Source organism: Lolium perenne, chromosome 3 (assembly GCF_019359855.2).
Source record: "Lolium perenne isolate Kyuss_39 chromosome 3, Kyuss_2.0, whole genome shotgun sequence".
NCBI lineage: Eukaryota > Viridiplantae > Streptophyta > Magnoliopsida > Poales > Poaceae > Lolium > Lolium perenne.
The window spans coordinates 179,925,322-179,951,647 of NC_067246.2; the positions used below are offsets into that span (position 1 = coordinate 179,925,322).

At 41.4% G+C, this 26,326-nt stretch overlaps 1 protein-coding gene across 1 annotated transcript; it reads left to right on the forward strand.

The window, feature by feature from the left end:
- Positions 1 to 2,361: 2,361 nt before the first annotated feature.
- On the forward strand, positions 2,362 to 7,991 carry LOC127342739 (beta-galactosidase 2). Its single transcript, XM_051368745.2, has 19 exons — positions 2,362 to 2,692; positions 2,807 to 2,902; positions 2,995 to 3,107; positions 3,395 to 3,461; positions 3,553 to 3,645; positions 3,760 to 3,903; positions 4,137 to 4,225; positions 4,348 to 4,453; positions 4,566 to 4,653; positions 5,043 to 5,161; positions 5,253 to 5,417; positions 5,626 to 5,798; positions 5,874 to 5,983; positions 6,081 to 6,190; positions 6,286 to 6,396; positions 6,489 to 6,590; positions 6,682 to 6,887; positions 6,988 to 7,306; positions 7,411 to 7,991. The coding sequence occupies exons 1-19, from the start codon at positions 2,507 to 2,509 to the stop codon at positions 7,519 to 7,521; spliced, it is 2,508 nt and encodes an 835-aa protein (XP_051224705.1). The 5' UTR covers positions 2,362 to 2,506; the 3' UTR covers positions 7,522 to 7,991.
- Positions 7,992 to 26,326: the final 18,335 nt, after the last annotated feature.

The following is a 26,326-nucleotide window of genomic DNA, read 5'->3' on the forward strand; positions in this document are numbered from 1 at the left end:
TAAAATAAATACGGGTGCGAATATGGATGTTACCGAATACGAATTTGGAGCAGATTTTACTTAAATACGAATATGAATATGATGTTTTCTCAATTTGGAATGGATATAAGCAAATAATATATTCATGTCTTAGAATGAGCCAACTATATAATGGTAGAGAGATAAATATACTGATATAATGCATAGTATTTTCCAAGTTCAATCACTTAACAGAACATTTGATCGATTTATTAGTTTCTATAGGTATAATTGACATATTATGGTCATATTACTAAGGCTAACATAATCTTATTCGCATACGGATATATCCATTTACATATTCACATTTTCTTCAAAATTCAATACCATTTTTGTATTTATTTTTGTAAAACGGATCCAGATATTTACCATATCCATTTCCACGAACGTCTGGATTCAGATGTTACCACTTTCATTTTTAATTTCTCGAATACATATGTCGGATAATATGGATTATCCACTACCAGTTTTCACCCCTAGGAACCAGTCCCTCGGTCTATCTAAATTTGGATCAAGTTAAAACTTGTTTAATGGGATGGAGGCACAACTTTATGGGATTTCTCCTTGTTAATTCGAGCACCTCACCACCATGTGCTTGTTTTTTTGAAAATTTCAAATTGGTTGTAGGAATCCAAAAAAAAATCATTGGAAAAAATAATATAAGTATTCATACACATCCTCCGTGGACGCTGCAATTTTCTAAAAATAGTGTTGCATTTTGGGCACAAAAAAGACAAACTTTTGGAAAAGTACAATTTTTTTATCTATATATACCACCTTAATTTTGTTTTCTCTCTAGCTCAAAATACAACATATTTTCTACCAAAATCTTCGCAAAAATATGCAGCCTCAGTTATATATTTTTTAAACTTCAAAGCACTAATTTTAATTTATTTTAGAAACCTAGCACATTGGCACCCCTGTGCTGCAAATCTGCAGGAAATTTCCACTTAGCAACGTTGATGAAGAGAGTAGATTACAGCTGGCAGGAGGCTGGTGGGGAAATGCTACGGATACTACAAATGAAACGAAGCGGCCAACACGTGCTGGGGCACACACTTTCAGTTGCGCAAAGAGGTCTGCGCGTGATCTACGTGCATTCTCCCCACCGCCCAGCTCCTTTTGTGCAAATGGAAATGGCAGAGCTGGAAGATTCTCACAAGAAAAGCAAAGAAATTGAGATGAGATATCATTGAATGTTGCTTGTTAGGCAGCACCATATCTGGAGCAAACTCCTTTTCTGTGCGATGATGATCTCGAGCACACTCGATAAGCAAGCAAGCGAATGCATATCTCCTCCGGCAGCGTGGTGGATGAACACTCCACGAAAGCGATACGGGGCCCACTGAAAGGACATGGCAAGTCACGTGGGCTCCACGACCAGCTCCGGAACTACTCAAAAAAAACCTATACCAGTAATTTCACCACACAATATATTTTAATGGCGTATTTACCAACTATTGTAAATACTACCTCTATCTATAAATATACGTCCGGGATTTATTTAAATTTAAGTGTATCTAGACGCTATTTAGTGTTTATATACATCTAGATTTAAACAAATCCAAGACACCTATTTATAAACGGAGTATTAATATTTCTTGTATTTCCTCTGATTCATACTCCCTCCGTTCCTTTCTATAGTGCCTATAGATTTCTGGCATTTGTTTCAGAATATAAGGTTGTAGTTTGCCTTTTTTTTTTCTATTACCTCCTCCCCCGTTCAGCTCCCACACAATATGCGTGAGAAAAAATCCATATAAAATTGGAAACAATTAATTGAGATTCCTAATGCATGGCCCAACGATTTCTTAAAATTAGGCAGCAATATTTTACTTTCCTTAATTGAACTTGACTGCACATATATGGAGAATGAACAAGAGAGATTTGTGGGATTTGTTATGATAAGTTAGGAAGATATGGATTTTCCAAATTTTACGTTGATCTCAAATCGTTCAGCTAGAGGGTCTTGTGTAAAAAATACTATTGCGCTAATTTCCGTGCCAAAAAACTATAGGCACTACAGAATGAAACAGAGGGAGTATTACTTAATGCTAATATAGATACATCTACACATATTTTAGTTGTAGATACATTCCATCAAATGTGTGGATTCTTGCTCTCCTTCTCTCTGCACTTGTCACCGACAAACAAATATCTACCCACGCAGAGAGGGATACTGGACCCTCTCTGGAGCCGAGTGATTAGACACAGCAGTGCCATTGTGCCAACACTGTTCAGCAGTCTAGAAGAAAACTAACCCAAGAAAGAACGAATGTGTGTTCAGTAGTCCACAGTATCCACCAGCTATGTGAGTGAAGCAAGCAGAAAGACAGGGCCTCACTCTCCGTGTCCTCTTGCACCTCACTTCACTCCCATTCCCACCTCCGTTCCGGTGGAGGGAAAAGGCGAGCACCCAAAGGCGCGGCGTTTTCGCTTTTTTTCACCACACTTCCCTCCCTTTCCAGCTTCCTGCCCATCCCATCCCATGGCGTCCTCCCGCCCGCCGCCGGCACCGCCCGTCCTCGCCGTCGCCGTCGCGCTCGCGGTGGCCGCCCTGGCCGCGTCGTCAGCGTCGGCCGCTGTCACCTACGACCGCAAGGCGGTGGTGGTGAACGGGCAGCGCCGCATCCTGCTCTCCGGCTCCATCCACTACCCGAGGAGCGTCCCCGAGGTGCGTGCGCCCTACCTGCTCCTCCCCTGACAGCATCGCTCTCTTTCCCCGAGAATGCCGGACCGATGCTCCTAGCGTCACCCTTTTCTTGCTTCTTCCCGTCGCCGCCTGCAGATGTGGCCGGATCTGATACACAAGGCCAAGGACGGCGGCCTCGACGTGGTGCAGACGTACGTCTTCTGGAACGGCCACGAGCCCTCCCCTGGCCAGGTTCGTAGCTTAGCTGCTCCTCCAAGAGCTCGAAACAGCTGATTTGCTCTGTTCTCTGAATTCTGACACTGCTGCTTGGATCGATTGGGCAGTACTACTTCGAGGGGAGGTATGATCTGGTGCACTTCATCAAGCTCGTCAAGCAGGCCGGCCTCTACGTGCACCTCCGCATTGGCCCCTACGTCTGCGCAGAGTGGAACTTCGGGTAACAACTTGTCAGCTATTAGCCGGATGTACCTCGCATCGCTCTGCGAAATGATTTCGTTGGCTGCCTCTGATGCTTATGCAGTACTCGATTTCAGTGGCCAGTAGTGGCCAAGACCAAAAAAAAAAAAAAACTCGTTGGCTGTTCTTCTGAAATCACTTACTCCGTACTACAGATTTGTGGATTCAGTTCGGCTAATTGTGAGGATATAGAGAAGTCGTCTCTTGATGTTGATTTGATTCGAAACATGCTAAATTATGCTCCGTTTTTTTTTCTCTTGGCTGCAGCGGTTTCCCTGTTTGGCTGAAGTATGTCCCCGGCATCAGCTTCAGAACTGATAACGAGCCGTTCAAGGCAAGAACCATTTCGGCGCGTCTGCTCTCGTCTTATTAATCTGTAGCTTCTTTTCAACCGTTTACAATCTTCACCGTGATTCTTCAAACAGCTTGAGATGCAGAAGTTCACCACAAAGATCGTCCACATGATGAAGTCGGAAAGGCTCTTTGAGTGGCAGGGAGGGCCAATAATCCTTTCTCAGGTATGCGTATGCTTGCAAAGTTGCAATCATGATGTATTCTTGATTTGTGTGGATAGCATATTGGGAATTCCTTTGGATCAGACCCACCTTTGAATCCTCGGTAACCTTTTTCAGATTGAGAATGAGTTTGGGCCCTTGGAGTGGGATCAGGGTGAGCCTGCCAAGGCCTACGCTTCATGGGCAGCTAACATGGCCATTGCGCTCAACACAGGTGTTCCATGGATCATGTGCAAAGAGGATGATGCCCCAGATCCAATTGTATGTACTGCACTCCTTGGCATTAATGTGGCGGCAGTGTCTTGTTTCCTTTAATGCGTTGGGGTTGTTCAGCTTTCTGACCATTGTCCAAGAAAGGAAAGAAAACGAATCATGATATATGCTGGATGTTCTGCCAAGTCTTTCATTTCCTAAAATAACTTCAACACTTACAAGATATAATTTGGACTAGGATTTTCAGTCCGCTAGATCTTACTGTGATTTACTGGTGGCAGATTAATACATGCAATGGATTTTACTGTGACTGGTTCTCCCCAAATAAACCTCACAAGCCTACCATGTGGACTGAGGCTTGGACTGCCTGGTAATTTTATTTCTCCCTCTCTCTCTCTCTCTCTCTCTCTCTCTCTCTCTCTCTCTCTCTCTCTCTCTCTAAAAGGCTACTACCGTATGATTTTCCTTTGTTTATCTTTCTCCTTTGTGCAGGTATACAGGTTTTGGTATTCCGGTTCCACATAGACCAGTAGAGGATCTAGCATATGGTGTTGCCAAGTTTATCCAAAAGGGTGGCTCTTTTGTTAACTATTACATGGTAAGTCACTTTGACCCTTTCTGTTTAACTGAAGCTTATGAAGTCACCAAAATATTTAGTCTCAAGTTGTGATGCTTTTTTTTTGTTGACACTTTGTGGCGCCTCTTTTCAGTACCACGGCGGAACAAACTTTGGGCGCACAGCTGGGGGTCCGTTCGTTGCAACTAGCTATGACTATGATGCTCCTATTGATGAATATGGTGAGTTCAGCCTCTGCAGGCTTTGTCTGTCTACAATGTATGCCATACTTTTGGCATATTTATATACATTGAACCTCCCTTGCCTGAGTTAAAGAGAGGTTTTCCTCCATTGTAATGCTTAATATTAATTCAAGGTCCATAACCTTTGAAAGATGCTGTTGGATTAGCAACAATGCCGTGTCTTATACCGCAGATCCTTTCATGTGATAGCAGCTACATCATAATTGTGACGTTTGGTGCTATATTACAAGAAAATTGTTGTTTTTTTCTTTGATGTTAATTTTTTTTTGATAATGGGCGCTTTATTACTCATCAAAACAGGATATATTTTGTTATTATGTATTCCTCTGTACCGATCTGATTGAACTTTCCCTCCTTGGCTTCATCAGGTTTGTTGAGAGAACCAAAATGGGGCCACTTGAAGGAGTTGCATAGAGCCATCAAGCTTTGTGAACCAGCCTTGGTTGCAGGAGATCCCATAATATCTTCACTTGGGAAAGCTCAGAAGGTTGTTATGACATTCTTTTCTCTTCTGTACTTGAGGCCTGCAATATTTTGTTCACAAGTCATAACTGACTTCTTGGTAACTTTCTGTTCAGTCATCCGTTTTTAGGTCAAACACAGGAACTTGTGCAGCTTTTCTTGAGAACAAGGATAAACTATCCTATGCAAGGTTATTGTTCAACGGGATGCATTATGACCTGCCTCCCTGGTCTATCAGTATTCTCCCGGACTGCAAAACAACAGTCTTCAACACTGCTAGGGTGAGATTGGGCACTTGCGTCTGAGTGATCTGGTTCAGGCCTTTCCTTCAAAATTTAATCAGTTTGCTTTTGCTTACATTGTACTTTTTTTGCTTACATTGTATAGTGATCCATTTAATTTTATTCTGGGTAATTCCTTTTGTACTAATTCCATTTAAAATCTGTGTCCAATCTGATTTATGCATTTTCTTATGATATGTTTTTGCAGGTTGGCAATCAGATTTCACAAATGAAAATGGAATGGGCTGGAGGACTCACGTGGCAGTCATACAATGAGGAGATAAATTCTTTCAGTGAGGAGGAAGCATATACAACTGTTGGATTACTGGAACAACTAAATATGACGAGGGATAACACAGACTACCTATGGTACACAACATAGTAAGTAACCTAACTCGAACAAAAGTATAACTATGATTGTTTGCAATTCAGTGGTACTTAAAGTTTCATTTTCAGTGTCGATGTTGCCAAGGATGAGCAGTTCCTTACCAGTGAGAAGAACCCCAAACTCAGAGTGATGTCGGCTGGTCATGCTTTGCATGTTTTCATCAATGGACAATTAACAGGTAATCATGGGTCTCTGACCTTTTGCCAAAAAAGATATATGTGTCTCTGACGTTCAAAAGCTAATTGATCTTTAAATGCCCTCCAATCTGTTTGTAGGAACTGTGTATGGCAGTGTAGAAAACCCAAAACTTACATATACTGGTGATGTGAAACTATGGGCAGGGAGCAACACTATTTCCTGCTTAAGTATAGCAGTTGGCCTACCAGTAAGTGGATAGTTTGCTCACTAAGACAGCACTCTTAGTAATGTGCTATTTGAGGTTTCATATATATTCATTTTCCATTCCCCCTTCTGTCGTAGAATGTTGGAGAGCATTTCGAGACTTGGAATGCTGGAATTCTTGGTCCAGTAACACTTTATGGCCTGAATGAGGGAAGAAGAGATCTCACATGGCAGAAATGGACCTATCAGGTAATGTATGCCATTGTCGTGTCTTCTCAAGTATTAACCTTGCGCGCACTGTTCACAGATATTAACCTAAAAAAATTATTATATTTGGACAGGTTGGTTTAAAAGGTGAGGCTATGAGTCTTCATTCACTTAGTGGAAGCTCATCAGTAGAGTGGGGAGTACCTGTGCAGAAGCAGCCTCTGACATGGTACAAGGTAATGGTTAACTTTGCACATGATTAGCTGATATCCATGTGGGAGAACCATTAATTTTCAGAAGATTTATCCCTCAGTTCGCTCTTTTCAGGCTTTTTTTAACGCACCTGATGGTGACGAGCCACTAGCTTTGGACATGGATAGCATGGGGAAGGGGCAAATCTGGATAAATGGACAAGGAATTGGACGATATTGGCCTGGCTACAAAGCCTCTGGAACATGTGGTTACTGTGATTATCGAGGTGAATATGACGAGAAAAAGTGTCAAACCAACTGCGGTGACTCTTCTCAAAGATGGTAGGAACTTAATGTTTTGGAAGTAACCACTACGGAGTACAAATTACCCATGACAACATTTACAAATAAAGCTCTTTACATCTATGATATGCTTCTTCAGGTACCATGTTCCTCGACCATGGCTTAATCCTACTGGGAACCTTCTGGTGATATTCGAGGAGACAGGGGGTGACCCAACTCGAATCTCAATGGTGAAAAGAACCATTGGAAGTGTCTGTGCTGATGTGTCTGAGTGGCAGCCATCAATGACGAATTGGCGTACAAAAGACTACGAGAAAGCTAAAATCCGCCTACAATGTGATCATGGGCGAAAAATAACTGAAATAAAATTTGCCAGCTTTGGCACACCGCAGGGGACCTGCGGGAGCTACTCAGAAGGCGCATGTCATGCACACAAGTCGTATGACATATTTGAGAAGGTAATATATTTGCGACGATTGCATGACTTTCTTTGCCTAGTCATCTTTATTCCTCTTTATTGAAAATAAATCGTGTTTACAACTCGAATTTGTGTTTCGTGCAGAACTGCATTAATCAAGAACATTGTGGCGTAAGCGTAGTTCCAGAGGTATTTGGTGGAGATCCTTGCCCTGGGACAATGAAAAGGGCTGTTGTGGAGGTTATTTGCGGTTGAATGGCTCAATCGTTTGACCTCTCATTCCACCTTGGGTATGTCAGGACTGTGTCATAGTCCACCTAAGTCCATACAGGCTTCTGGCAAGAGGTGAAAGTTACAGTGACCGTAACGCATGGACTGCCAGAAGTTACAGAAATTAGTTATATTTAGACTGAATCATCAATGTATGTATGTACATTAGTCTACAAAATAATTTGACTCTGTAGGTGTGGAAAAGGGCTGTGATGCTCTAGTTAGCACCGGTCTGGTTCGAGGAGAGCACAGATGAGACTCTGCTGAGTACCTGAGTCCATATGTGCAATGGCTTCTGGATTAGAGGACGCCATGTGATGATTCATTTTTCCTCATTGAAAGGTGCAAAATCAATGTGCAGGGCAACCACCCATTCATGTATTGCCATGTTGATTAAGTAGTAAAAACAAGATAATGGTTCAGCTCATAAATAAAATTTCTATTTTCTGTCCTCATGTATCATTTGCTAACTATTGATATGTGCTCTGGTTCAGTTGGTGAACCTGAATATGTCAAAATGGCAAATCGTCCAACGAATCTATTTGTTCTCTTTTTTTCCCTGCACGTTGCTTTACTTTTGAAATGGTGACTCTCGCCTTTGCATCGGTTAATGCATACGGCTTTTATTTATTTATTTATTATTAAGTTTAAGTAAGTCTTACAAAAGATTACATCATGGGTTACATAGGATTGAGACATGAATCAACCATCTAAAAACAAGAGAAAACATGTGGTGACTCTGCACTACCATGTTAATCTAATATCAAAACGCCAGCTGAACTGGTTGTATATATCCTGTGCAATCTTCTCTAGCTGGTTGCACCCAATATTTAAATCCTCGCGCTTCTCCGTTGGTTGTAGGAAGGACCACATACGGATCCAATACGTAGCCATTGGTATTACCTGCGTAAAAGAAGTTGATTTTGCATTGTAAAAAATATAATCATTCCGAGTATTCCACATTGCCCATAATAAAGCACATGCACCAACTCTGATGTGCACTTTATCTTTCTTTGCTATACCCGCTAACCAATTCCCAAACAAGTTTGTAATATTTGCAGGAGGGATAATATTAAAAGTCATATAGACCACACGCCATACCATTTTTGCAAAGGGACAAGTGATAAATACGTGTTGTATTGTTTCATCTTGATCACAAAAGCACCATTTACGATTCCCTTGCCAGTTCCTCTTTGCTAAATTATCTTTAGTAAGAAAAACCTTCTTATGCAAAAACCACATAATTTTTTTAATTTTAAGTGGTACTTTCATCTTCCAAATGTATTTACGAAGGAACTTTGTGTGGTCATTCATGTAATCTAGATACAATTATTTTACCGTAAAAATACCAGATGTTGTCAACGTCCAAATAAAAACATCCGGTTGTGTGGATACATTAACATTTATTAAACGGGTGCACAAGTGTGTCCATCTATCTTCCCTGTTTCGCGCAAGTGCATGTCTACGTTGTGACATAACATGAGCACCCGAAACTTGTTTACGTTGGACAATGTTATACAGGGAGGGATATTGTTGGGAGAGAGGCGTATCCCCATATTTCTCCCCAGAAACGAGTTTCTTCTCCATTACCTACCATGAAGGAACCTCGTTCGAAGAAATCATCTTTCAACTTCATAAGACCTCGCCAAAAAAGGGAATCCATAGGTTTTGCCTTAACTTGGGATAGAGATTTTGAATGAAGATATTATTTTTTATAAGCTCTTGCCATACACCTTGTTCATTTAGCAGTTTAAAAAGCCACTTGCTGAGTAAACACTTTTTTTTTTATCTCTAGCACTTCCACACCGAGGCCACCTTGATCCTTAGGTCGACATATGATGTTCCAACGAGTCAGTCTATACTTCTTTTTATGGCCATCACATTGCCAAAAAAAACCTTGATCTAAAAAAAATTAATCTTTTCCTAACCCCTTTTAGTATTTCAAAGAAATAAAGCATAAACATCGGCATGCTAGTTAATACTAAATTAATTAGCACTAACCTATCACCATAAGATAAAAGCTTTCCCACCAAAGTTGCGAACTTCCTCTCGAAACGGTCCTCGCTGGCCTTCCATTCACTATTTTTTAGTTTGCGGTGATGAATTAGGATTTTCAAATATCTAAATGGAAAAGAACCGGCATCACACCCAAAGAGAGTTATGTAATCTTTCTCAACCTTCTTTTTCTTTGCCAAAGCAGAAAACTTCACTCTCGTGGAAGTTAATTTTCAGCCCCGACAGCTCCTCAAAGATACATACGATTAGTTTCATGTTGAGGGCCATCTCTAAATTATGTTCCATAAAAATGATAGTGTCATCAGCGTATTGCAGAATTGAGATACCTTCGTCCACTAGATGAGGTATTAGACCATCTACTTGGCCACCTGCCTTAGCGTGAGAAATCAAAATTGCTAACATGTCTGCCACAATATTGAACAAAATAAGTGACAATGGGTTGTCTTAGACCCTTCCTAGTTTGAAAGGAATGACCTATGTCATCGTTTACCTTAATACCGACACTCCCCCGACTAATGCACGTTGCTGGATGCATACTTCTTAAGTTCTTATAGATTAGTAATTGAAAACTAGTGCAAAGCTAAAAGGGTACTATATCAACTCAATGAAATCTTACATATTATCACATCAAACTCAAAAATGACAAATCTCAATAATCGATTCTTAAACAATGCATGATTAGTATATTATCAATAATCATGTTGAAACAATTTAGGCCCAAAGAATTACTTTGTAGGGCCCTGATATGGAGGATTGGTGATGGTTCTATGGTGAGTGTCATGGAGGACAGATGGATACCGAGAAACAGTGAAGCTAAGGATGTACGAGAGTTGGTCGACCTGGATCGGAAGATTTCCTAGCTTGGAACCATACAAAATCTGGCCAACTAACCTACCACCTTGCTAAGTTGCTATGCAAAGGAAGAAACAAAAGAGAGGTTTGATACGTCCAAAACGTATGTACTTTCCCGAACACTTTTGCTATTGTTTTGCCTCTAATTTGCGTATTTTGGATACAACTAACGCGGACTAACGCTGTTTTCAGCAGAATTGCTCTGGTGTCTTGTTTTTGTGCAGAAATTCAACTTTCGGGAAAATCCTCGGAATTTATATCAATGGGCCTATTTTACAAGAATACTCAGGGAGCCAGAAGGGCAAGCCAGGTGGAGGCCCGAGGGCCCCACACACCAGGCCGGCGCAGCCCAGGGGGGGGGGGCGCCGCCCTAGTGTGTGGCCCCCTCGGCTGGCCTCCGACGCCCTCCTCTGGACTACTTAAGGGGTTCGATCTAAAAATCGCGACCAAGAAGTCGAAGTCGCCAGAAACCCTCCAGAACGCCGCCACATCGCGAAACTCCGTCTCGGGGGCCAGAAGTCTCTGTTCCGGCACTCCGCCGGGACGGGGAATTGGAGGAGATCATCGCCATCATCACCACCGACGCCTCTCCATCGACCAGCAATGTTTCCCCCATCCATGTGTGAGTAATTCCCCCGCTGTAGGCTGAAGGGGATGGTAGGGATTGGATGAGATTGGTCATGTAATAGCATAATATTGTTAGGGCATAGTGCCTAGTGTCCGTAATTGGTACTTTGATGATATTGTTGCAACTTGTTATGCTTAATGCTTGTCGCTAGGGCCCGAGTGCCATGATCTCAGATCTGAACATGTTATTGTTTCATCATGATATTCATTGTTTTATGATCTTACCTGCAAGTTGTATACACATGTAGCTGTCCGGAACCAAAGGCCCCGAAGTGACAGAAATCGGGACAACCGGAGGGGATGGCGGTGATGTGAGGATCACATGTGTTCACGGAGTGTTAATGCTTTGCTCCGGTACTCTATTAAAAGGAGTACCTTAATATCCAGTAGATTCCCTAGAGGCCCGGCTGCCACCGGCTGGTAGGACAAAAGATGTTGTGCAAGTTTCTCATTGCGAGCACGTACGACTATATATGGAACACATGCCTATTGATTGCTTTGTACTTGGACACCGTTTTATTATTATCTGCAAATGCCCTGCTTTGATTGTTACATGAGTTTCTCTCATCCATGCAACGCCCGTTATCCATCCCTGTGCCTACAATATTTTAATCCTGCTGTTTACTATAATCACTACTGCTGTCTTTATTCCACTGTTGCTGTTATTTCACTACTGCTACTGCTATAAAACTGTTACTACTGATAAACTCTTGCGAGCAAGTCTGCTTCCAGGTGCAGCTGAATTGACAACTCCGCTGTTAAGGCTTTCAAGTATTCTTTGTCTCCCCTTGTGTCGAATCAATAAATTGGGTTTTACTACCCGCGAAGACTGCTGCGATCCCCTATACTTGTGGGTTATCAAGACTGTTTTCTGGCGCCGTTGCCGGGGAGCATAGCTTTATTTGGAAGTTCACTTGGATTGATATTGTTCGCTGCAAATTCTCCATAATAGGTAAACCTCGCGATTCTAAAGTCGCCATATTACCATCCACTACAAGAAAAGGTACAACTCTGAGTACCTCTGCTACTCTTGATTCACCCTCTGTGATAAGTCAACTTGTTTCACCGCCGCAAGCTTCACTTGCGGGTACTTCTGCTGAATCTAAAAATTCTCATAATATTGATAATGTTTCTGTTGTGCTTGATGATAGTGGTTCATTGGGATCCTTTCTAGATGCTACAATTGCTAGGTCTAGACAAATTGAAAATACTGAAACTCCTAATGCTGCTACACCTGTTAATTCACCTGAACTTGATTATTCTATTGATGATCCTGATGAGGATTATGTGGAACTTAATGATGATTTTATTGATAAATGCAATGCTATTACTGATGCAAGAAAAATTAAAAAGTTTCTCGCACAATATACTCTTAGACATAAGCTATCTCCTGATCCTAAATTTGCCACATCTCCTATATGCATTAAGGATAAAGATTATGATTTTTCTCTCGATCTATCTCATATAGCTATTGTTGAGAAAACACCCTTTTGTGGTACTGAAAAAGAAAGTGCTGTAGAACACATGAATGAACTCTCTTCTATGAGTAGCTTGTTTTCTGATGATGTCAAGATGCGTACTTATTTCGTTGCTAAATTTTTTTCCTTTCTCATTAAAGGATGATGCTAAAACTTGGTATAATAATTTGCCTCCTGGTTCTATTAAAAGTCCAGGTGATTTGCTTGATGTTTTCTTTCGGAAATACTTTCCTGCTAGTGCTCAACATGCTGCTTTACAGAAAATTTATAGCTTTGACCAGGAAGATGGAGAGAAATTTCCTGAAGCATGGGCAAGATTTTGCTCTCTTATCAGGGCTCGACCTAGATATGAATTGGAAAAGCATGATTTACTTGATATATTCTATAGTGGACTAACCGTTGAGTCTAGGGCATATTTGGATAGTTGTGCTGGTTGTGTTTTCAGGAAAACAACCTGCATTTAAGCTGAAGAATTATTGGCTAAAATAGGCCAGAATCATGATGATTGGACTACACCTGAACCAACTCCAACGCCAATATTGAAGAAGAGGGGTTTAATTAAATTGAATGATGAAGATATGAGGGAAGCCAAGAAGTCTCTCAAGGAGAAAGGTATTAAATCCGAAGATGTGAAGAATCTACCTCCCATAGAAGATATATGTGAGATAATTCCCCCTTCATCCATGATTGAGGTAAACTATCTTCAACGCTTTACTAGGGAAGATATTCCGTATTCAAAACCTCCTGCTCAATGCTTAGATGAGTTTGATAATTATATTGTTAAGCAAGAAAACTTTAATATGAGAGTAGAGAATCATCTAATGGAAAATTCTCAAGCTATTAGCAATTTGCATGATATTGTGGAGAGAACCTCCAATGATGTTAAGATACTTGTTAAACATTTTCAAATGGTTCAAACTCAAATTGATCAACTCACTAAAGTGCAAAATGACTTGTTAAAAAATAATTCTAAAGAGAAACATGCTTATGAAGTAACAACTAGAGGTGGTGTCTCTACCCAGGATCCTCTATATCCTGAAGGGCATCCCAAAAGAATTGAACAAGATTCTCAACGAATTGAAACTAGTGCTCCTTCTAAGAAAAAGAAGAAGACACATAAAAATGTTGTAGAATTCTCTGAACCTGTTAATGATCTGATACGTCTCCAACGTATCTATAATTTCCGATGTTCCATGCTTGTTTTATGACAATACCAACATGTTTTGTTCACACTTTATATCATTTTCATGCATTTTCCGGAACTAACCTATTAACAAGATGCCACAGTGCCAGTTCCTGTTTTCTGCTGTTTTTGGTTCCAGAAAGGCTGTTCGGGCAATATTCTCGGAATTGGACGAAATCAACGCCAAACCTCCTATTTTTCCCGGAAGCATCCAGAACACCGAAGAAGAGTCGAAGAGGGGCCAGGGGGCCACCACACCACATGGCGGCGCGGGCCAGGCCTAGGCCGCGCCGGCCTAGGGTGTGGCGCCCCCAGGTGCCCCCCTGCGCCGCCTCTTCGCCTATAAAAGCCCTTTCGACCTAAAAACGCAGTACCGATTGACGAAACTCCAGAAAGACTCCAGGGGCGCCGCCGCCATCACGAAACTCCAATTCGGGGGACAGAACTCTGTTTCGGCACCCTGCCGGAGCGGGGAATTGCCCCCGGAGCCATCTCCACTGCCGTCTTCACCGCCATCTTCACCGCCATCGCTGCCTCCATGATGAGGAGGGAGTAATTCACCCCCGAGGCTGAGGGCTTCGCTGTAGCTATGTGGTTAATCTCTCTCCTATGTACCTCAATACAATGATCTCATGAGCTGCTTTACATGATTGAGATTCATATGAGTTTTGTATCACTACTATCTATGTGCTACTCTAGCAAAGTTATTAAAGTAGTTCTATTCCTCCTGCACGTGTGTAAAGGTGACAGTGTGTGCACCGTGTTAGTACTTGGTTTATGCTATGATCATGATCTCGTGTAGATTGCGAAGTTAACTATTGCTATGATAATATTGATGTGATCTATTCCTCCTACATATGCATGAAGGTGACAGTGTGCATGCTATGTTAGTACTTGGTTTAGTCTTTTGATCTATCTTACACTAAAGGTTACTAAAATATGAGCATTATTGTGGAGCTTGTTAACTCCGGCATTGAGGGTTCGTGTAATCCTACGCAATGTGTTCATCATCCAACAAAAGTGTAGAGTATGCATTTATCTATTCTGTTATGTGATCAATGTTGAGAGTGTCCACTAGTGAAAGTGTAATCCCTAGGCCTTGTTCCTAAATACTGCTGCGTTACTATCGCTTGTTCTTGTTTCTTGCGTTACTACTGCTGCAATACTACCACCATCAACTACACGCCACCAAGCTATTTTCTCGGCACCGTTGCTACTCGCTCATATATATTCATACCACCTGTATTTCACTATCTCTTCGCCGAACTAGTGCACCTATTAGGTGTGTTGGGGACACAAGAGACTTCTTGCTTTGTGGTTGCAGGGTTGCATGAGAGGGATATCTTTGACCTCTTCCTCCCTGAGTTCGATAAACCTTGGGTGATCCACTTAAGGGAAAACTTGCTGCTGTTCTACAAACCTCTGCTCTTGGAGGCCCAACACTGTCTACAGGAAAGGAGGGGGAACGTAGACATCAAGCACTTTTCTGGCGCCGTTGCCGGGGAGGAAAGGTAAAAGGTACTCACACTCCGGACCTCGGCTACTAAGCTATTTCCCGGCGCCGTAAGTACTCAAAGCTATTTCCTTTAGATCCTGCAATTGCAACTTTTTGTTTCTTGTTTACACTAGTAAGGCATAATGGAAAACATCTGTGAGCTTTTTATTCTATTTCCTGAGTCAAGACATGAATGGTTTAATGCGAAAATTAAAAAACCCATGGAATCTTATTTGCATGCTGGTAGTAATATTAGTATGAACGCTTTGAACACCATTGTTGCTAATGATATGGAAAATTCTAAGCTTGGGGAAGCTGGCTTTGATGAGCATGATCTTTTTAGTCCCCCAAGAATTGAGGAGGAAATTTACTTTGATGATTCTTTACCTCCTATTTATGATGATTATAATGATAGTGGTCTTTTGGTGCCACCTACTATGGAGAGTGAATGTTATTGTGATTATACTATGCCTCCTATATTTGATGATGAGAATAATAATGATAGCTACTTTGTTGAATTTGCTCCCACTACAACTAATAAAATTGATTATGCTTATGTGGAGAGTAATAATTTTATGCATGAGACTCATGATAAGAATGCTTTATGTGATAGTTATATTGTTGAGTTTGCTCATGATGCTACTGAAAGTTATTATGAGAGAGGAAAATATGGTTGTAGAAATTTTCATGTTACTAAAATGCCTCTCTATGTGCTGAAATTTTTGAAGCTATGCTTGTTTTATCTTCCTATGCTTGTTACTTTGCTCTTCATGAACTTGTTTATTTACAAGATTCCTATGCATAGGAAGCATGTTAGACTTAAATGTGTTTTGAATTTGCCTCTTGATGCTCTCTTTTGCTCCAAATACTATTTCTTGCGAGTGCATCATTAAAACTGCTGAGCCCATCTTAATGGCTATAAAGAAAAGAACTTCTTGGGAGATAACCCATGTGTTATTTTGCTACAGTACTTTGTTTTTATTTTGTGTCTTGGAAGTTGTTTACTACTGTAGCAACCTCTCCTTATCTTAGTTTTGTGTTTTGTTGTGCCAAGTTAAGCCGTTGATAGAAAAGTAAGTACTAGATTTGGATTACTGCGCAGTTCCAGATTTCTTTGCTGTCACGAATCTGGGTCCACCTCCCTGTAGGTAGCTCAGAAAATTAAGCCAATTTACGTGCATGATCCTCAGATATGTACGCAACTTTCATTCAATTTGAGCATTTTCATTTGAGCAAGTCTGGTGCCATTTTAAAATTCGTCAATACGAACTGTTCTGTTTTGACAGATTCTGCCTTTTATTTCGCATTGCCTCTTTTGCTATGTTGGATGAATTTCTTTGATCCACTAATGTCCAGTAGCATTATGCAATGTCCAGAAGTGTTAAGAATGATTGTGTCACCTCTGAATATGTTAATTTTTATTGTGCACTAACCCTCTAATGAGTTGTTTCGAGTTTGGTGTGGAGGAAGTTTTCAAGGATCAAGAGAGGAGTATGATGCAACATGATCAAGGAGAGTGAAAGCTCTAAGCTTGGGGATGCCCCGGTGGTTCACCCCTGCATATATCAAGAAGACTCAAGCGTCTAAGCTTGGGGATGCCCAAGGCATCCCCTTCTTCATTGACAAATTATCAGGTTCCTTCTCTTGAAACTATATTTTTATTCGGTCACATCTTATGTGCTTTACTTGGAGCGTCTGTGTGCTTTTGTTTTTGTTTGTGTTTGAATAAATTGGATTACATCATGCTTGTGTGGGAGAGAGACACGCTCCGCTGGTTCGTATGGACACATGTGTTCTTAGCTCATAATATTCATGGCGAAGTTTCCTCTTCGTTAAATTGTTATATGGTTGGAATTGGAAAATGCTACATGTAGTAATTGCTATAATGTCTTGGGTAATGTGATACTTGGCAATTGTTGTGCTCATGTTTAAGCTCTTGCATCATATACTTTGCACCTATTAGTGAGGAAATACATAGAGCATGCTAAAATTTGGTTTGCATAATTGGTCTCTCTAAGGTCTAGATAATTTCTAGTAAGGTGTTTGAACAACAAGGAAGACGATGTGTAGTCTTATAATGCTTGTAATATATCTTTTATGTGAGTTTTGCTGTACTAGTTCATACTTGTGTTTGCTTCAAACAACCTTGCTAGCCTAAACCTTGTATCGAGAGGGGATACTTCTCATGCATCCAAATCCTTGAGCCAAACAACACTATGCCATTTGTGTCCACCATACCTACCTACTACATGGTATTTCCTGCCATTCCAAAGTAAATTGCTTGAGTGCTACCTTTAAATTTCCATCATTCGCCTTTGCAATATATAGCTCATGGGACAAAATAGCCTTAAAAACTATTGTGGTATTGAATATGTAATTATGCACTTTATCTCTTATTAAGTTGCTTGTTGTGCGATAACCATGTTCACTGGGGACGCCATCAACTACTCTTTGTTGAATTTCATGTGAGTTGCTATGCATGTTCGTCTTGTCTGAAGTAAGAGAGATCTACCACCTTATGGTTAAGCATGCATATTGTTAGAGAAGAACATTGGGCCGCTAACTAAAGCCATGATTCATGGTGGAAGTTTCAGTTTTGGACATATATCCTCAATCTCATATGAGAAAATTATTAATTGTTGTTACATGCTTATGCATAAAAGAGGAGTCCATTATCTGTTGTCTATGTTGTCCCGGTATGGATGTCTAAGTTGAGAATAATCAATAGCGAGAAATCCAATGCGAGCTTTCTCCTTAGACCTTTGTACAGGCGGCATAGAAGTACCCCTTTGTGACACTTGGTTAAAACATGTGCATTGTGATGATCCGGTAGTCCAAGCTAATTAGGACAAGGTGCGGGCACTATTAGTATACTATGCATGAGGCTTGCAACTTATAAGATATAATTTACATGATACATATGCTTTATTACTACCGTTGACAAAATTGTTTCATGTTTTCAAAATCAAAGCTCTAGCACAAATATAGCAATCGATGCTTTTCCTCTATGGAGGACCATTATTTTACTTTCAATGTTGAGTCAGTTCACCTATTTCTCTCCACCTCAAGAAGCAAACACTTGTGTGAACTGTGCATTGATTCCTACATATTTGCATATTGCATTTGTTATATTGCTTTACATTGACAATTATCCATGAGATATACATGTTATAAGTTGAAAGCAACCGCTGAAACTTCATCTTCCTTTATGTTGCTTCAATACCTCTACTTTGAATTATTGCTTTATGAGTTAACTCTTATGCAAGACTTATTGATGCTTGTCTTGAAGTGCTATTCATGAAAAGTCTTTGCTTTATGATTCACTTGTTTACTCATGTCATATACATTGTTTTGATCGCTGCATTCACTACATATGCTTTACAAATAGTATGATCAAGGTTATGATGGCATGTCACTCCAGAAATTATCCATTTTATCGTTTACCTACTCGAGGACGAGTAGGAACTAAGCTTGGGGATGCTGATACGTCTCCAACGTATCTATAATTTCCGATGTTCCATGCTTGTTTTATGACAATACCAACATGTTTTGTTCACACTTTATATCATTTTCTTGCATTTTCCGGAACTAACCTATTAACAAGATGCCACAGTGCCAGTTCCTGTTTTCTGCTGTTTTTGGTTCCAGAAAGGCTGTTCGGGCAATATTCTCGGAATTGGACGAAATCAACGCCAAACCTCCTATTTTTCCCGGAAGCATCCAGAACACCGAAGAAGAGTCGGAGAGGGGCCAGGGGGCCACCACACCACATGGCGGCGCGGGCCAGGCCTAGGCCGCGCCGGCCTAGGGTGTGGCGCCCCCAGGTGCCCCCCTGCGCTGCCTCTTCGCCTATAAAAGCCCTTTCGACCTAAAAACGCAGTACCGATTGACGAAACTCCAGAAAGACTCCAGGGGCGCCGCCGCCATCGCGAAACTCCAATTCGGGGGACAGAACTCTGTTTCGGCACCCTGCCGGAGCGGGGAATTGCCCCCGGAGCCATCTCCACTGCCGTCTTCACCGCCATCTTCACCGCCATCGCTGCCTCCATGATGAGGAGGGAGTAATTCACCCCCGAGGCTGAGGGCTTCGCTGTAGCTATGTGGTTAATCTCTCTCCTATGTACCTCAATACAATGATCTCATGAGCTGCTTTACATGATTGAGATTCATATGAGTTTTGTATCACTACTATCTATGTGCTACTCTAGCAAAGTTATTAAAGTAGTTCTATTCCTCCTGCACGTGTGTAAAGGTGACAGTGTGTGCACCGTGTTAGTACTTGGTTTATGCTATGATCATGATCTCTTGTAGATTGCGAAGTTAACTATTGCTATGATAATATTGATGTGATCTATTCCTCCTACATATGCATGAAGGTGACAGTGTGCATGCTATGTTAGTACTTGGTTTAGTCTTTTGATCTATCTTACACTAAAGGTTACTAAAATATGAGCATTATTGTGGAGCTTGTTAACTCCGGCATTGAGGGTTCGTGTAATCCTACGCAATGTGTTCATCATCCAACAAAAGTATAGAGTATGCATTTATCTATTCTGTTATGTGATCAATGTTGAGAGTGTCCACTAGTGAAAGTGTAATCCCTAGGCCTTGTTCCTAAATACTGCTGCGTTACTACTGCTTGTTTACTGTTTTACTGCGTTACTACTGCTGCAATACTACCACCATCAACTACACGCCGCAAGCTATTTTACGGCACCGTTGCTACTGCTCATATATATTCATACCACCTGTATTTCACTATCTCTTCGCCGAACTAGTGCACCTATTAGGTGTGTTGGGGACACAAGAGACTTCTTGCTTTGTGGTTGCAGGGTTGCATGAGAGGGATATCTTTGACCTCTTCCTCCCTGAGTTCGATAAACCTTGGGTGATCCACTTAAGGGAAAACTTGCTGCTGTTCTACAAACCTCTGCTCTTGGAGGCCCAACACTGTCTACAGGAAAGGAGGGGGAACGTAGACATCATGATCCTAATAGTATTTCTATTTCCGATGCTGAAACAGAAAGTGGTAATGAACATGATAATGGTAATGATAATGATAAGAATGATGCTTCTGATAAAGAAGAGGTTGAAGATGAACCTGACAAGCATGATAAAAATAAAAAGTATACTAAAGAAGATTTTATTGCTAAGAAACATGGTAATGAAAGAGAACCTTGGGTGCAAAAGCAAATGCCTTTTCCTGCTAAGAAACTAAAATCAAAGGAAGAAGAACACTATAATAAATTTTGTGATTGGATGAAACCTTTATTCTTGCAAATCCCTTTGACTGATGCTATTAAATTGCCTCCTTATTCAAAGTATATGAAAGATATTGTTACTAACAAAAGGAAAATCCCCAATGAGGAGATTTCCACTATGCTTGCTAATTACTCTTTCAATGGCAAAGTTCCAAAGAAGTTGGGCGACCCAGGTATACCTACTATTCCTTGTTCTATTAAGAATAATTATGTTAAAACTGCTCTATGTGGCTTGGGAGCCGGTGTTAGTGTTATGCCTTTTTCTCTTTATAAGAGACTTTATTTAGATAAGTTGATACCTACTGATATATCTTTGCAAATGGCTGATAAATCTACTGCTATTCCTGTTGGTATATGTGAGGATGTTCATGTTCAAGTTACTAATAACTGCTTGATATTAACTGATTTTGTTGTGTTGGAAATGCCTGAAGATGATAATATGTCTATTATTCTTGGGAGACCTTTTCTTAACACCACAGGGGCTGTTATTGATTGCAATAAAGGAAAGGTTACTTTCAATGTCGATGACAAGGAGCATACCGTTTATTTCCCCAAGAGGATTGATAAAGTATGTGGAGTTAATACCATTTCTAATGTGAGAACTATCAAAGTGGGAACTATTGATTGTCCTATATATGAGCCTAAAGAAGGATATCAAAATCTTATGATTGGATCCATATCAATACAATTCAAGGTAACATGATTGATTTGAGGTTTATTTCTTCTTATGCTATGTAAAATTTATTTGGTGGCAAGACTTGATCAACCTTGTTAACAAATACCTTTTATATGCATAGAGGAGGTAAACAACATCTCTTTCTTCCTCCACTTGTTCTACTTGCTGTAGCACTTTTGTTTTGCAAAGTTCCTTAGTTAATTAGAGATTTCAAAATCTTTTCCTGTCCAGTAATAATAAACTTAATACCCAGAAATGTGCATTTTTCAAAGTTTTCAAAAATTCACAAAAATTATACCGTTGGTCCTATTTTTTGAAGACGCACTTGGGAGCACCTGGGGATGATCAGTGGGGCACCCCAGGGTGGCACCCCACAGGCCGGCGCGGCCAGCAAGGGGGGCGCGCCACCCTGGCGTGTGGGCCCCCCTTTGCCCCACTTTTTCATCTCTTCCTCCCACTCTCTTCTCTCTCCCGAAAAAACTCGTACCAGTTTCCTCTCACTCGTGTTTCTGCTCAAGAGCTCAAGATTTCTCGATCTCTTTGCTCAGCCCAGATTTCTGTCTGAAATTTGGCACATTTGCTCTCCGGTATGTGACTCCTCTGATTATCCAAGTAGAATTTTGTTTGGTTGAGTATATCTTGAATATTTTGCTGCTGTAGATAACATGTTTAGTGAGCTTGCATGCTTGTTCTAAGTTGTAGAAACTAGTTTTGATGCATGATTAGTATTCTAGCAAGTTTCTATGGTAGTTTCCCTCAATTATATGTCACCAAATCAAATTTTATAATTATTGTTGAAAAATTTCAGAAAAGGAAGATGGATAATTTTAACTTTGGAGAAGTGTTTAAGAGAGAGACGACAAGCACGGGAAGGCCCTCTAGGACCGCCACTCGATTCAGGCGATCCTACAATGAGGATGTCATCGCGCCAAGCTTCGAGCCCGAAGAAGACAATGGAGTCCCTAACGCTTCATCTTTCCCATGTTATGACTTTTTGAGTAATGCAGGGTTGCTGGATGATTTCTTGACCCTCGTTGATAAGGCGGGCTTAACCGCTTATATGGGAGATGAAAGGGAGCAATACCTCATGCTCACTAAAATCTTTGTTGAGAGCTTCAAGTTCAACAACAAGCACTATCACCCGACAGTTGCATTCAAGATTTATGGTAATCCTATTACTATGAAATTGGAAGAATTTTGTGTTGCATTGGATATTGCCCCTGTAGGTACAACAAGGAGGATTGAGGACAACCCCAGGGCCTGGTTGGAGCTCTATCGAGAGATCACCAATGATGATTGCCGCACCATTCAGCGTGGCAAGATAAGAAACATCCAACTCCCCGCCATAAAGTATTTTGCTTATTACCTTGCTACTAGCATTCTTGGTAGGGAGAACACTAGCAATATTTCTAGCTATCATCTTGCTTTCTTAATTGCTGCACTCACTGGAGAGACACCTTATCATCTTGGTTCTCTTATCACTCGCCGCTTGTCTAGCAAGGGGCCTATGTTTGGAGGAATTATTGCATCACGCATTTTATCACATCTAGAACTTCCTCTTGATCCTACTGATGTGCCATTAACTCCTATAAGGCTTGTGTAACACCCCAAATTTCAATGAAAAGAAAGTTAGAGAATTCCAGAAATACAAAATTTTCAAACCAACAAAAACTTTTCTTTTGCATATAGTACCATGCATAGGACTTGTGCATTTGAGTGATATGCCATGATGATTGTTATTACTTGTATTTGTTATGCTCTAAAACCCTAGAGTGATCATGTGAAGATCACCAACCAAATAAATCAAAGTGGAAGAAATTCCCATAATTGAAAAACCCTAAAAACCCTCACATATGCCCTATGGCATTTTTATAAATTTTGACCCTAGACCTATTTGGTCTTCACCATTAGTTGAATAATGTTACTAAACACTTATCACAACTTTTGGAACCAAGGTTTCACTTTTCAAATAATTTTCCAACACTTTTCCCACTCACATGTGATGATGACCAAATCTGCCAATTTCAGTCTGATCACCACTTTGAGCCCCTGCAATTCAATTTTCCCAAACCATTCTTTGCTAACTCCTTGCACCATTTCAAAGTCAACATCAAGGTGAACAACTTTGATGAAGACCACCCTGCCAAATTCATCTTTGATCACTAGCTATGCTCACCCAAAGTGGCAACTTTATAATGAGTTCAACAATCTTCACTTAACCATTTTGGGCCATTTTTGAAATCCAATTTTTCCACCACCACCTCCATTCATCTCTGGTCAATTACAACTTATCTCAACACTCACATTTCAAAAACTTTCACCTTTTGAATTATTTCAAATTTGGAGAATTTTGCAATTTGCAAAATATGGCACTATTTGACACTATTGGAAATAGTGTTCTATACACACCAAACCTACACTACACTACCCCAAATGGTTCCCCTGCCCCCTTTCACCCTGAATGGCAACATTGAAACCCTAGGGAGAGAGAGAGAACAAGCAAGACATGGCCATGCCGGCCCATGCCGGCCATGTTCTTCTCCCCCTCTCTCCATTGCTTCTCTACACTGGCCCTGGTGCCCACACTCGCCACCGCACACTCCTACCTCACCCTAGCCAAGCCACGGTCGAGCTCGACGCCAACCATCGCCGGAGATCGCGCGCCGAGATCAGCCCTGGATGCCGCTCGCGTCGCGCATGGACGCCACTGGCCACGCGCCGCGCAGCCACTCCGCACTCGCCCTGGACCCCCTGTGCACACGTTGAGCACCGCAGTGACACCGCGACGCTCCCAGACACGCGCCCAGCCCAGACCCGTGACCGCCGGCGCCGGAGACGACGACTTGCTCCCGTACGCGCCGCGGCCGTCGTGGAAGCAATGCGACCCAACCAAGCCTCCCCCGACCAAGCTGTCGCTGCCGTTAGACTCGCCTGGACCCGTAGAGCATCGCCATGACCACGCCTAGCTCGACCAGCCGCCGGAGAAGCCGCGCCATGGTCGACCTTGCCACTGCCCCGCACCTCTTGCTCAATCCTATAAATAGAGCGTTCCCTGGAAGCAACTGAGCACACCACCTCACTCCCCACCCTTCACCACCTCGCCTAGCACCGTTAGCCACCTCGATCGTCGCCGGAGCAAGGCCAATCGCAAGCTCGGAGCCGCGGAAGCCCCGGAGAAATCGCCATTGATCCAGGGCCACATCGAGCTCCGCCATCGCTACCACCGCTTCGCCGTCGTCTACACCTTCCCCGAGCACACTGCCATCCCTCGCTGGAGCCACGGTGAGCTCTCCGACCCCCTACCCTCACCGCCAACCTCCCTGCCTCTCGCCGGAGAAGACGACGCACCAGCGCCGTCCGATCCCGATCTAATCCTACGTCCCACAATAAAACATACCGTTTCGGGTTTAAAAAGAGGCTGACAGCGGACCCCACCTGTCAGGCAGCCCACGCGGGCACGTACGCGTGGTGGGCTGGCCTTGGGCCTGTTTAAACCATTTCGGCCCGTTAGCTTTTCCCGCCGGCCTGTTTAATTCAAATTCGTTTTAAACATTTTCCAAACATTTTCAATACTGCCCAAACTTTGAAATTAAATAGTTTCCAATTGGCTAAACCAAATTTAGTGAATTTGATATTGTTGGAAAGCCACTGAAATTCTCTATCCAATGCCCCTGGCCTCAGGGTCAAATTCTTGGTAGAATTAATGTGACAAAAATAACAAGCCAGGGACTTTTCCCTATTCAAATAATTCTTAAAAATCAACCAAAATAGATATTAAGTTATTTCCAACTCTAATAGCTCACATTTGACTTACACTAATTGTTTATGCAATAAAATGGTGTGGTCACTTTGCATGATCATGCCATGGTTTAATGAATGGATATTTTGACTAGTTTAACTAGTTGATATTATCCAAAACTATTAAAGTTAAATTGTGTGAAGTCTTACACTTCATTTAAACTTGTCTCACATGAATTCATGGGATGTTTGGACCCCTGGTTCCAAACTCTCTTATATGAATTTCTTGAGATTTAAATCAAATATAGTGTTATTTAAATGGCATGAGGTGTTCCACCTCATTTAAATCATTCTCCCAAATGATAATGATGATGAACATTTGATCTAGGTCAAGATGAGTTCATCCATGATTGTTGGAGAAATTAAATCTTAAGAAGATTTCAATGAGAGGAAATTATTTCTCAAGAACCCTATGGAAACTATCATTTACATATAGAATACAAATCCTATTTAAATCCCACAACCCATGCACCCTAGTTTATTTATGTGTGTGCATAGAGTAGTTTGTGTGTTTATTGGTGATGTGTGGAATAGCCATGGAATTAGTGAGTAATTATACTCGTATTCAAATTTAGACGGTAGCACCGGAGAGTACGTCAAGAAGAAGGTTGCTACCAGGAGGAGGAAGAGGAACAGTTTGAGAACTACCAAGGCAAGCTAAATTACTATGCAAGCTTTTATTCTTGCCAAGTGCAAAGCCCCCTTGGGGCAAGGCACCATGTCTTACCTTTTCTTATGTGAACCCATCCCAAGTTTTTACTTGTTTTCCAAATGATTTTCCTTTTATAGTTAACTTTGGTCAAAATACAAGTGGTTTTTAGAGTAGGGAGTTAGCTTCCAAGCAAGGCAAGATAGCACCCTCATGAATTAGAGCTAGTGCTAATAAACTAAATTTGACTACTCTAGATGGGAACAACAGGTTTTTGAAAGGATTTTGAAACCTTGGAATGAAGATGCATTCCATTGAAGGATTTTTGAAGGTGAATATGACCAAGAGAAGATGGTGATTTTTGATAAAACTTGATGTTGGTTTGAATGCGATACCTTTCCAATTCTCAAGTACCCCCACAATACCCGATTATGGGTAGGGCTTAATCGGAAGTTTATGCGTCTTAGTATGGGTTCCCTCTAAACAAGCGTCATCGGGGTTATGCCGAAAGCTGCCTCTACCACAAAAGAAACGATACGATATGATGCGAAATGAGGTGAATGTCCGGCCCAAGCCTGTGCGATTCCCAGGTTGACAGTTGGTCTTCACCGGGAGGCCAAGCTCATGGGGAGAGGTGCTCATACTAGGGTTCGTAAGTGAAAGGTTATGGTTGATGATCCGCGCATCGTGTTACGATTATTCGGGGAAATCCCGACGGATGAAATCAAATGTTGTGGCACAAGTGTGCAACCTCT

Bases quoted from the DNA above. Each gene is read 5' to 3' on its own strand.
- LOC127342739 (XM_051368745.2), top strand. From the start codon at position 2,507: ATGGCGTCCTCCCGCCCGCCGCCGGCACCGCCCGTCCTCGCCGTCGCC. The intron at 2,693-2,806 runs GTGCGTGCGCCC...CGCCGCCTGCAG, and splicing joins ACCCGAGGAGCGTCCCCGAG to ATGTGGCCGGATCTGATACA. The intron at 2,903-2,994 runs GTTCGTAGCTTA...TCGATTGGGCAG, and splicing joins ACGAGCCCTCCCCTGGCCAG to TACTACTTCGAGGGGAGGTA.